We start from the raw sequence: 13,062 nt of genomic DNA on the forward strand, positions 1-13,062 counted from the left end.
ATGTTCCCCCCCACCTAAGACCCCAGACAAAAACCCCTACCTTTTTCCCTTCGAGGAGGTGGATCTGAGTTTTCACTCCCATCTCCCGTCTTGCTGCCTTTCCACAATAAACCTCCTTCCGTGCCACAAGCCCGGTGGTCCAGTTATTGGCCCACCTGTGCAGCAGCTAAATGACCCTGTTTATGTTCAGTAACACCTTCTCGTTGTGTGTGCGCGTGTATCCACAGGTGTGTGTGTTCAGGTGCATGGGCAGGCACAGGTGTGTGTGCCCCCTATGCATTTATCACGGAGCATGTGGGCAGCCTCTCGGGTGAGCTGGAACGGTGTTTGCATCCTGAGCAGAGTGTGGAAAACTGAGGGAAAGACAGAGCCTCTGTGGAGGGAAGGCCGGGTGGGCAAGGACCTGTGGTACCTCAGGGCAGAGGGGAGGGAAGTTTGGCCACAGGAAGGGGCCCACATCATGGACAGCAGGCAACCAACAACACTCAGCGGGGCTCACACGTCCAGCCTGAGCCTTCATGTTTCTGTGAGCAGCAGAGGGTCACTGGAGATTTTTGGGCGAAGAGAGAGAAGAGTCAGAAAGAAGAATGATGCTCAAGGGACGTGGTGTGAACAGGGACCTGCACCCTCTGTGTGGACACCGCACCCACAGAGATCATCGCTGATTCTGGTAAATCCTACGTAGTAACCTTCACAGAACAGCACTAAGTGCTATAGTCTCCTGCGGGTTTAGGTTTCTCACTGGAACTCTCGGTGACTGTCATCCCCAGTGCCTGGCACGTCATCCCAGTGAGCACACATGCCTCCTAAGCAGATGGGCCTCAGCAGGTACACTGGACACCTCGCAGGAGCAGGGAGGGAGAGAGCAAAGCACAGAACCTCTGAGAATTTAAACGCCTACGCGGCTAAGCTCGACCTCATACACAATGGAGGGCTCACGCTGAGGGCCGGCTGGGTTCAAACCACATGACACAACCCAGCAAGCCTCTCCATTACACTGTCAGAGGAAAACCACACAAACCTTTTCAGTCCTAAGCACTACCTCCTTATGAAACCGTTTGTCCGGGGCCACTCTTACCCTGTGAGGTGACGGCACGAATGGCAAAGATTTCTTCACTTATTTAGACACCGCGCTCCTGTTGCTAAAACTAACTGATCACCTTCCCTCTTTGCCCTGGTCAGCCACTCGAGCTGCATGAGGCGATGCGAGCAGTTCTGTGCACCCTCGAGTCTCACAGGAACAAGCGAAGAGCTCTGATCATCAGCATCACACGGCCTGGACGGGGCAGAGGTCACTGGTCAGAGCCCGGACCGCATGCCTGGCCTCAGCAGAGCCGCAGTGTTCTCAAGAGAAGAGGAGACAGAACTCGCTGGGTAGAAGACCTGGAATGTTTCTGAGAGGCCCTGTGATGGCTGAGGAAGGGGAGCCCAAGGCCACTTCCCAGCAGACTTCTAATCCATTCTTGGCACAAAAGTACACAGGTTGGGAAGCCAGTTACAAGCTTTGTTAACAGAAGAATGAAGAGAATGAGGATGTGGGATAGCTGGAAAGGGCAGGATCCCAGTAGGCACTTTATCACAATGTGGAGAATGGTCATAAATATTAAGCCAGGAGAAGAAGGGCTCAGTGCTGTGCCACGAATAAGGACTGGTCCAAGTTTTAAAGAGCAGAGCTAAATGAACAGACCAGACCCTTCGTCTCTGAGGAAATGAAGCTACTGATGGCATAGTTGTGGTGATAAAATTGAACTAAGTTCTTTCCCAGGCACTCTCAAGTCATCGCCCTGACGACAGACTCGTCCGCTCAGATGGTTCCAGCAAATGTCAATCTCAGTGAAAGGAGGCAAGACACCCCCACAACTCAGGGGATGGGCATTGTCTAAACATCTCATGGTGACCTTGCTCCCTTGGCCTTTCTGCAGTGGGTTTGAGGTCAGTGCTCACGGATGGGAAGGAGAGGAAAGAATGCTGTGAAGGCTTTCTCCCTGAATTAAAGGATGGAGCCTCTTGGGGAATGGGCCCTTCCATGTCTTTTTTGTTCTACCTGGACAGAAGACCATTGTCTTAAAATGTAGCTGCCATTTTGCAAACATGAGGCCACACACTTGAGAATGAAACCTCCCAAGCTAAGAATGGCTCAGCAGAAGGATGGAGGGGTGCTGGGGCTAGAGATCATCAAACACTGGGCTCCTTGTTAAACGAGACAGACAAACTTCTATTCCTTCACTATCAGTTGAGACTATTTCACAGCCAAACACATCCCCCTTTGAACCACATTCACAGGTTCTCATGATGCTAACATATCAGGGCAAAGTATAAGGAGGAAATAAGGGTGACACAGTAGGCTTCTCAATCTGGGATGGACAAGTAAGTCTTTCCTTTTCCCTTTTCCCAGGGTTACATAAATGCAAAAACCTCAAATCTTAGGTGACTGTGTGGACATTAAAAGTCTATTGACTCAACAAAGGAAGTCTACCTATAAAAAGAAAGCTTGATACAAAGGCCTTATTTTTAAATTAATTTGAGAGAACCAATCAAATGCCCTATACAGGTGAATAATCAGTAATAAAATCATCCATACATTGATAGCCCAGATCCTCTAACCCAGCTGATCTGAAAAGATACTTTTTTTTTCTTTTTTGGTTGAATAATTTCACTACTACTACTCCAGAATGTTATCAAAATGGTATCACGTAACCCCAAGCAATATCAACAGAGGCAAAGCAACAACCCAAAGAACGCGCAAAAACAAGAGCAGAAGTCAAGGAGAGATGTTCTCCAGCCACTGCCCTGATTCTTTACAGACGTTCAAGAGCAGTGAGCGGTGTCACAGAGGAGCATCCGGACTTGGAGACGGGCCACGTGGGTCACGTCTTCCCCATGTGCCAGCTGTCAGTTGTGTGTCTGTGGGCGATCCTTTTCATGCATCTCTGCCTCAGTGTTCTCATCTGTACACTGAGGGTGAGAAAAGCAGTCCTTGTCTTGCAGCATTGGAAAAGGTCACTGATTAATGCCTGGAACGCAGAACGTATTGGCTAAACTTAAACATCTTTTCTTCATGGTACTATCCACACCTGACGTAACGTCGCTGTGTCTTCCTCTGTCGTGTGTCTGTCCTCGCTGAAATGCGCACACGCTCCACGTGAGCAGGGAATCAGCCTTCTCCTTGCTCCTCCACCCTCGGCAGCGAGGACAATGCTCACACACACAGCTCTGTGTCTGTCCCTGAATGAATGAGTGAGTGAGTGCCTCTACTCATAGGATTCGTGGATGTTTTGTCTAATCTTTCTGAAGTTTGAAGGGATCAAATGACTCGGAGAAATTTATACTGACAACCTGAAGTGGTTAAAGAACTGAAGGAACTGAAATTTATGGTCAATGCTGAATGTCCAAGAAAAGATAGTTTCAAGTTTCTGCCTATTAGATCTATGACATTAACAAACTGTCCACTAAGCAAAGTAGTAACAGTTGTGGATTTTCCTCATAGTATAAACAGCTCACCAGATGTTACAGAATTGGTAGATCTGCATGTTCAGAACTGTATCTGCAGGGGGGCGAGCCTCAGACTCGTGTCCACCCCGGCCTCTGCAGATGTCCGGCGGCGGGCCTGAGGCCATGGCACCAAGCTCCCAGTGGACTCTCAGTAGCAGGCGAGGGGGGGGGCTTGGAGCGGGTGAAGTCATCAATGGGCTGCACCTGAAGGGCGCTGTCGGCTCTCTGGATCCGTCTGCTTGGCACGCTCCGCAGGTAATTCACACGCCCACGGGGGCTGAGAACCACTTCCCAAGGAACGAAGGTACCAGTGGGCATCGCCAGCCCCGTGGCTGCTCTCCCGGTCACTGGGTGCCTCGTCAGGCTCCCTGCTGCTCCTACTCCTTCTCACACCTCTGTGGTCTGTTGTCCTCTCTTATCTACATGAAGCCCCCAGGAAATCAGCTGAGGTCCATTAACTCAAATGCCTTTTTTCCACCCCTCAACCCTGTTCCTCCGGCTGACTTTACACACGGAGCTCCAGTGCCCAGCAAGCAGGCGCCTCACGGTGTGCTTGACTCCCTGCCCTCCACCCTCTATTTCCAGCACTCACCTGACCCCCAGCACCTGCCTGTCATTGAATGCGTCCCCGTTCACCTGCTACTGAGGCTAAAAGAATCATGGACCGGCGAGGTGTCTCCCTTCTCTCACGCATCACAGCTGACCCTTCAGCCATGCTTGAGGCTCACCTTCAAAGCACGTCCAGAACCTGACCGCTTGGCCCGCTTCACCCATGTCCCCTAGTGCAGCCCTCTGCGCGCAGCACTGGCTTCTAACTTGCCCCTGGCTCCCTAGAATCTGCTCTCCTTACTGCAGCCCAAGCGATAATACGTAAAACAGATCTTTCACCCCACTTTTGAAAAGTCTTCAAGTGACCCCTCTTACTCATGAAAAAAATCCAAGTTCTTTGCAAGGACTCCAGGCCCTGAACAACTTGCCCCTGTCTTCACTCAGGGTCTCCGTTCCCCCCAACCTCAGCGCACTTCCCATCTGCCCTTCCAGCTGGCGTTCACTCTGTTTCTGAAGCAAACACGCTCATTTCTGTATCAACGTCTTTGTCCTCCCGCTTCGCACTGTCCGGAAAGCTCCCGTCAAGACCTGCTTACTCCCTTTCACTCAAATATTCGCTTTAAACGTCGCCTGCAGAAAGTTTTTCACTGACCACATTACAAAGAACAGTGATCCTCAGTTACTCTCCATTCCCTAACACTGCTCAATGATCTCCACAGCAGTCATCACTGTCTGAACGTAGATTATTTACTGCCTGTTTTCTGCAATGGAATACACCCTCCACAATGGCGATGTCCCCACTGAAGGCCCAGAAGAGCGTCTTTTCCATAGAAGTTACGCAGTGCATGTGGTTGGATAAATTCATGGACAGATGACTGAAAAAGTGATTTTACATTCTGGTTTGACCTACAGTTTGCAGCTGCCTCATTCCTAAAGGCCACGCCAGGCACACAGCAGGCTCCTGAGTCCCCATGGGAAGAGACTGAGCTACACAGAACTCCCAGAGATCTATGCCTTTCTTCTGGGGATACTCAGACGCCTACCCTCATCAGGAGACACAGCAGGGTGCCCATGGTCTCTTGTGGGACCTGCAGTGTTCCTAGCTCTCTTCACTACCCTGAGTTTGCAATCTCCCTCCTCAAATCCAGACTCCCTGGGTAGCTGGACTGGGTATCGGTTCTCAACGACATATGCTCGCTGCCTCATGCGTGCCCCCCAGCCTCCTGCACTTTGGGGCACTGAGGTCCCACGCAGTCTTTCTCCCGACACCAGACCCGTGTGGCAGTTTCACAGAGAGACACACGGCAGCCAAGAGCCCGCCCTGTGCAAACGATCATCCTCCACCAAGCACTGAAGACACACCCTCATCAGACCAAGGCCTTGCCCCTGGAGCTCACAGAGCATCTGACTGCGCAGAGGCGAGGGCATAGAACACGCAGACAATGAAGAAACTAGGACACGCCTCTAAGCCTGGCAGCAGCACAGAAGCAACCTGCAGGAGGCGCGGGGCCAGGAGGGCCGCTGGCCATGATCTCCGAGTCCAGCGCCTCAGTGCGTGAGCCTGAACCCAGGTGGGGCCGTGGTGATGGAGAGGAGGGGTAGGCAGCAGGGCGAGGAGACCAGCTGGACACAGAGGCAGGCCCCTGGCTTTCAGGACGAGCTGTCACCCGCAGGAGCAGGAGGAGGCGGCGGAGGAGACGAGGCTCTAGTTAGAGACTTGCTGGTTTGAGTTATTGGGACGCCTCCCGGCAGCCGGGGAGAAGAACCTCGGGTTCAGAAGAGAGCTGTGTCTGCACGTCCTGACTCCAGAGCTGTAAGAATCCGGGAACCTACTGGGCCCAGTACTTCTGAGCACCCACCCACCCAGCCGGGACCCCAAGCTCCGGCCACTCTCCGGCTCACAGATGGGGCACACTCAGGCGACTGGTGCCTTTCTTAAAGCCGCAGCCGAGCTGCATCGCACGTGGCCTCCTGACCTGTTCGTCCCTCTACCAACCACGTAGATTTTCTCTCTGAATTGAGCATAAAGTCCTCTGCTTTTGTCTGCTCGTTTATCTTACTCCCGTATCCCCGTCCTTTTCTGAGACTTACATTCACAATCACAAATAAAAAAACACACTAACGAAAAAGCACTGGGAATGTTCACAAAGATTAGAGAAGCAGAAACGCATTGACACTCCTCCCTTCAACTATTAACCGGCCAATCCAAAGGCGGACAGCGGTGCGGAAGTAATTAAACACCAGTAACACACTCACACAATTCACGCCTCCCACGCACAATCTCACTTTAAATGCCCCGCAGCCCCGAGCGTCTGCCAGCTCTTCAGCTCCACGACCACTACACCCGACACGCACAACAGAAACGCCTGAGTCCAGAGCAATCATCCTCTTTGTTTTGAAATGCTTTAAAAACCTCCAAAAAATCAATCGTTTGATTCAGAGACCTCTGTAGCTCTTTCCTGTCATCTATGGTCACAATCAAAAATGTGTTTTCCTATAAAACTGAATTTTTTGTGTGTCACCAGAAAAGCATTATCAGGGAGCACAAGGGGGCACCCCGTCACCAGGGGCCCTCCTTCCCCAGATGAGCTGAGGACAGAGATGTCTGGGTCCCTCTGCCCTCCAATTCAGATTAAATACAGCCCCACCTGCCATGAACTGCGATTCTGGTCCCGTAACTCTCACTCGAAAAGGGGACAGTGTGCTGTCACGCTGTCTCCTGAACGTGCTCTTGGTAAAAATGGCTCTTCACACAGACGCAAATCTGTCAGTGCATCATTCTGCTAAAATCTCTCTTTTCCTCACAAATGAAGTCAAAGTCAGCGTGAGGAAACTCACAATGCACGCAAATGGTCCCTACATCCAGGGACTGCCGCCAAGGCTGGGCGGGGACCCCAGGCCCCAGTAGTCCCGGGGCTGCGGCAGCCGCATGCCATCCAACTCGGGGCTCACGGCTGCGTGATCAGGGAAAAGAGTAGGAATGTTCTAAGTACGAGCTGAGCTTACTCCCCACGTCACCCCAAACCCGCCTATTTCCCACTGAGAGTGGCCGTCCCCCGTCCCAAAGTCTGGTCCACAAGGTCACCACGGCCCTTGTTTCCGTCCCGTTTCAGGTCCAAGTGCTGGGTGAGCCTGCCTCCCTCCCTGCCCACCTCAGGCCTCAGGGACAGAGGTGATCCCCCCACCCACACAGGTGTGTACCTTCAGGGGTCACCTCCCCTCCCCGATCAGGCAGGATGTGTCCTTTTGGAGCCACGCGGACAGGAGGAGCCACCCGGAAGCGAGAACCCGATTAGGAGCTGGAGCAGGTCTGCCCTCTGATGGGGTGATTTCATGGCACCAGAAAATCCCCCTTTCATGGAAACTACCCTCCATCCAGGAGCATGGGGCTAGACATCCCGTGGTCACAGCCCCTCTGTTGACAGCGAGCTGCAGTAAAGGCAGCTGCTTCCTGGTGAGGATTCGGGGAGCCGTGGTTTCACTCCGTGAACAATTAATGAATGAGCTAACCCAGCACCACCACGGCCAGCCTCATCCTCGGCCTCCTGGGAAGCCGCTGCTGGACGGGTGCAACGGACTTTCATATTGGAAACACGGTGAAGACCACTGATTTCTTCTATATTTAACTCCCCACAACGTTTTAACCTGCCTCAGATGACCCAGTGCTCACCCACCGAGGGGGCAGTGCCTCTGGGGGGCCTCTCATTACACCACACCGGGAGTCAGTGTCTCTCCTAACGGCTGCGGCATTAGACGGCATGGCAAAGGGCAGGGTCATGTCAGGGACAAAATGAGACACAAGCACAAAACTAAAAGAGCAGCGTGAATAACCAAGCAAAATAAAGAGTTGCGGATTTTTATCACTTAAATATATTATCTTCCAAGCTGTCGCAGCGCATGCACAGGTCGTTTGGCTGTTTTACCTGCGTGGTCTTTGAATATTTTTGATATGACGACAGGGACTCTGTGCTCGGCGCCTCCCTGGAAGACAGACAACGGGAGAGGGTTACGGTCAACAGGGAGACGCTCACCAAAGGGGAACGTGGCCGGAAAACGTGTTCATACCTTGATGCTCAGGCCCAGGCCGCCGACAGGCTGTCTGCGAAGTGTAACAGTTCTGTGCTTTAAAAAATTTTAGAAAACAAACCAAGTTTAGGTTAAAATGCACTATCGGAAAGTGAACGCAAAATGCGTCTATAACTTCTTAGTTTAAACTTAAGTAACTGTTTAAAATACATTTCCAAAGCAACGTTGCTTAAATACTAAAGTAATGACACAATTTCAAATCTTCAATCTGTGGTATTACATATGGGAACACAAACATTGATAAAAACAGGCCCTATTACACGCGTTATTTAAGATCCACGTGGCACTCCTGCAGAGTTGGTCATCTTACGCCCTTTTGTCTCTGGGAGCACAGCCCCGTGAGGGACATGACCAGCCCACGTGTCCCCAAGTCATAAACAGTGAGGTTGCAACACACTCAATTCTGCTTTAAAACGTGTTCTCTTTCCACTAATCCCAAAACTGGCTCCCCTTTCCTCATACCTCTCTGCAGAGTTCAACCTCTTTGAAGCCGCTTTTTAAGTAACCCATATGAATCCACGAGCGATGGATTATTTTCCTGTCCTCTGACACAGGCGCCTGACCACGTGTAAGGTGTGGGTGGTGACAGGAAGCTGACAAAAGCACGCGCCCTGGGTGAGGACAGCCCACGTCGTACACACTAAATCTCATGGCAGACGGTGTGCACCTCTGGTGTGATCCGGACTGACCGTTAACCCACACCCACCAGATACGGGGCCTCGCGGGCGTGAGGCGGGGCGGCCAGGAAGAGCTGCAGTGAGCTGTGGTTTTACCTCAAAAAGGCATGATACTAACAGAAACGGCTTTCTTCACTTTAAGGGAAAGTGTAAGCACTTTGAGACGAACGACTCTAGGAAGCGTCTGCGTTTGCAGGGCAGGGGCAGGGAGCTGGGAGTGGGAGGAACAGTGTGGGGCTCCTGCAACAAAGATGCAGAGCCTGAACGGGCCGTGGAAACCTGCTGTGGTGCATGCAATGTGTCTCCTCTACAACCTGTAAAACCCAGCTGTAGTTTCATTCTTAGGAATGAATACATTATCTGCTGAAAGGAGAGAAACCAAAAATTAGAGCAAATATCCCTTTAAAAAGTGTATATACAGAAACACATAAAAAACATTTTAAGTGAAATTTTACTGTTTTGAGCCTTTTTCCAAATGTAACATTTTTTTGTTTTTGGCTGAGGAAGACTAGCCCTGAGCTAACATCTGTGCCAATCCTCCTCCATTTTGTATGTGGGTTGCCAACACAGCATGGCCGATGAGTGGTGTAGGTCTGCACCCAGGATCTGAACCTGTAAACCCAGGCCACTGAAGCGGAGCGTGCCAAACTTAACCACTAAGCCATGGGGTTGGCCCCTCCACATGTACCATTTGTAACCGATGAAACATTTACAAAATCATATGCAGAAAAGAGCCGGAATTCAGGGCCGTCAGCAATCGCTCTGACTTCTTCCGTGTCCCAGACTGTATTCCAGGGAGAGAGACAGTGAACAAACTTACTCTTGTGGTGCAGACACTGTGGGCTCCAATTAGAACCATATCTAAGAACTTCTCTGAAATGCCAGGAATGCTTCTCGTCCACACAGAGTCAAAGCACAGCAGGAGCAGAAGCAGACACGACTGTGAACCCCCATGTAGGGGAAGCTGGAGATGCTCCTGCTGTGAGAAGCACCCCATCCCCCCTACAAAGACAGAGAGTTGACTTCCAGAGAGTCGACTTCCCACGACAGCAAGTGTCTCTATGAGTGTGAACGGGCAAAAATGGAGGAGGGGAGTCACTCTCTCACCCTCCCACCCAGTCACTCACTCTGCAAGCAGTGAGCTCCTACTATGTTCAAGGCGTGGCACGGGGACGGGGCCAGCAGTCCCTAGTGACACATCGCACATCTCATGCTTCCAAGAGACAGTTTCTGAGCAACAGAAGACTAGAAAACTGGATTATCCGAGGTCATGTTAACCAGGAATCTACTTCATGGAATTTGTCACACTGTTCAATACTGTTTTCCAGTTTTAGCCATTAACATAAGCATTTGAACCTCACCAAGAACAAGCAAATGTCCATTAGAGAAAATACATTTCGAGAAAAAACAACTGGGTTTCTGCCTCGACAGACTTTGCCATAGAGTGACGATTTAAATCTGTCACCTTGTTCACGTACAGATCTCAGGGAGATAATTCAAAAGTGATATTAAGAAGTGATCACCCGCGGAAAAATGAGTTAATGCCTGCCACAGTCGGGACTAACAGTCCTAACAGGTGGGGAGGGAAGATTACATCATAAACGTGTCTAATGTTTGTCTGATGGAACTCGAAGACCCTATTATCTATGGCTCGGGCTAAGCCAGAATACTCTTTTTCCAAATATTTGCTCTGTGAGATCTGTTATAATTGCCTTTCTGAGCACATCTGCCCCAGTCACTGAAATCTCTGCAAAACTGGGTTTCTGCACCTGCAAAATGAGGCTTTGATCTGTGAGCCTCGGGAAGTTGCTGTGGACTGAACTGCATTCCCCCGAGGCTGCTATGTTCAGGCCCGAACTCCACGTGTGCGTGTCGGGACATCTGACCTTCAGGAGGGAAAAAGGCTGAAGGAGGCAGCAGGGTGGGGCCCTGGTCCTACAGGACTGACACCAGGGCTCGCTCACTCGCTCTCAGCACCGCAGAAAGGCCAGCCCGGACCCAGCGAGAGGATGGCGGCCTGAAAGAGCGCTCCCGGGAAGCAGACGGACACCAAACCCTGTGTGCACCTTCGTCTTGAACGTCGGCCTTCGGAATGGTGAAAAATCACTTCCGTCGTTTAAGCTGCCCAGTCCGTGCGTGGTACTCTGAGCTAAGACAGAAGTCAAGTAAGATAATTATGGGAAAGAATGTTGTAAACCATCAAGTTTCATTGAAATATCAGATGTTTAGTCTCTTCTACGACAAGTTGTTCTTTCCTGTCTTTTAAAACTGCCTCGTTCAAGCCTCAAGGAATTCTAGTATTTCAAACTCGGGAAGAAAGGTTTTGCTGACCCATGCTTTCATAAATGAAGATGATGTACCCATCGGGGTCCTAACACGATACTAACATTATCACGTCCAAGAGCTTCAAACTTCAAAACACAACTTGTAAAAATGAGTGGACAGTGGAAGAAATAAATAAAAAACAAGACTTCCACAGCTTTTAACTGATGCCACCCCGCAGCCCTGCAAAGTCACGGCTCCTTCTCGTCCTGACTGGCTGCGACCCCACGGCCAGAGCTGATCATCTTAATTTACAGTCCTGGAAGAATTTTCCACAGTGGTTCTGATGGCAGACATCTAGACAGAACTAACGTTACCAAAAGGTATGTTTTAATTCAAACAAAACAGTCGTTCCTCAATTAGTTTGCTCAATACCCACCCTGCAGAGTCAACTACCCAAAGGATCAGGTGCCAGATGACCATGTGACAAGAGGTCAACTGGAAAGAGAGGCTGTGGCTGGAGGGACCCGCTCCATTTAGACGCATTTCTCCATAAGCATGACTTCTTCCTGTTCCATATTCAGAGTCCTCACTCACCATCAAAGGAACAAATCCAGAATACAATCAACATCTATAATGAGACTTCTGGAGAATGAAGTTTAGAACTAAGGTAACTATTCAATGAATTCATCTCAAATTCAATCCAGCTCTTTTTTTCACAAACATAAGAGATAAGGTCCTTCAGAAAATATTGTTTTGCATTTTATCATTTAATCCCAAACTATGTTTTGACATTTAATTCATGTTCACATCTTGGTAGCTGCCATCACTGTAATAAGACTCAGCTACCTCCACATTATCTTCTGACTATAAATATTTTGAGATAGAGCTGTTTTCAAAGACACAGATAATTCTTACCCTTTATATATTTTTCAGCAAACAGAAGAAGTGACTTTGGGGTATTAAAGTAAGATTTCCTACTCTGGCCCTCTAAAGTGTTGTTCTTCAAGTCAGTGCTTCACGAAATGTGTGATCTGACCACATGTTTTTACTTCAGACAGTTAAACTGTGGATTTAACACTAACTCCAAATTTGTCACAGCTGCAGACTGATGTTCGGATTTGAAGACTGCAATTTCCAGAAGGTGGGATTTCAATCAGTCATAGAGATAAAGTGTGTCATTGTGACCTTGTGCCGCCAGGCCTGATATCCTTCTCCCCCTGCCCCGAGCTTGTTCACTGAAAACCTTCTTGTCACAGGACGACCGGACAACTGGAAGTGTTGGTGCCCACCCCCTTCTCCCTGGCCCCCCAGCTGCACCCCCTCCCAGGAGGCTGCGCAGGACAGTCTGGGCCACACCTTCCTTGCCAAGAACAAGACGGACAGCAGGAAAGGCCAGTGACAAGGACATGAGTGTTAGTTTCTGGTGACACAATTGAAGGGCCTGAAAGAGAAATATTTTAAATTAGCAATTTGGAGAAAGAATTTTCTGAAGTATTTCATTTCATACATACACAAAAATACCTTCAAAAATTCTACTAGTATTTTTTTTTTTTCCAGAAAACGGTACGTTACTGGATTTTACTATTGGGACCGGCGTGGAGGAGGGGTTGTCAGAGCACTAGACGTCTCACCTTCCACGGAGCTGGAGATTCTCTCTGCGTAGCGAGCACCCTGCAAGGCATCCTTCAGAATGGGCCGGTGCCTCCCTCTCCACTCTTTTAAAATAACTGACTCCAGCAAAATTTCTTTAATCTGATGAAGAGCCTGGATTTACCACTTGAAATGAAATCATCCCTCAACAGATTCAGGTAGTGATTTCAAAAGGAGGGCGATTTGAAAACTCTTGGGCATATTTGTTCATTTCGGATGTTCAAGCCATATTAGGATTTAAAAATCAATATATTGGGCTCAGAGTTTCTAACCGTGTACTACAACTTGTAAATTTTAAAAATATAAAATATTGCTACAGTACTCCAACTTGTTGAATTGCTGG

The 13,062-nt window shown here is 49.6% G+C and overlaps 1 protein-coding gene across 4 annotated transcripts in view; it reads right to left on the bottom strand.

Annotated features, from left to right (window-relative positions):
- Positions 1 to 13,062, bottom strand: part of SNTG2 (syntrophin gamma 2) — a 321,809-nt gene that overhangs the window by 201,523 nt on the left and 107,224 nt on the right. For 3 of the 4 annotated variants that reach the window (XM_070571862.1, XM_070571860.1, XM_070571861.1), the window contains exons 3-4: positions 8,107 to 8,163; positions 7,965 to 8,022 (exon numbers count right to left, since the gene is read on the bottom strand). In XM_070571862.1, coding sequence (XP_070427963.1) covers positions 7,965 to 8,022; positions 8,107 to 8,163 — 115 coding nt within the window. The remainder of the gene's footprint in view (positions 1 to 7,964; positions 8,023 to 8,106; positions 8,164 to 13,062) is intronic. The other variant, XM_070571864.1, reaches the window with a different exon arrangement.

This window comes from Equus przewalskii, chromosome 14 (assembly GCF_037783145.1).
Source record: "Equus przewalskii isolate Varuska chromosome 14, EquPr2, whole genome shotgun sequence".
Lineage (NCBI taxonomy): Eukaryota > Metazoa > Chordata > Mammalia > Perissodactyla > Equidae > Equus > Equus przewalskii.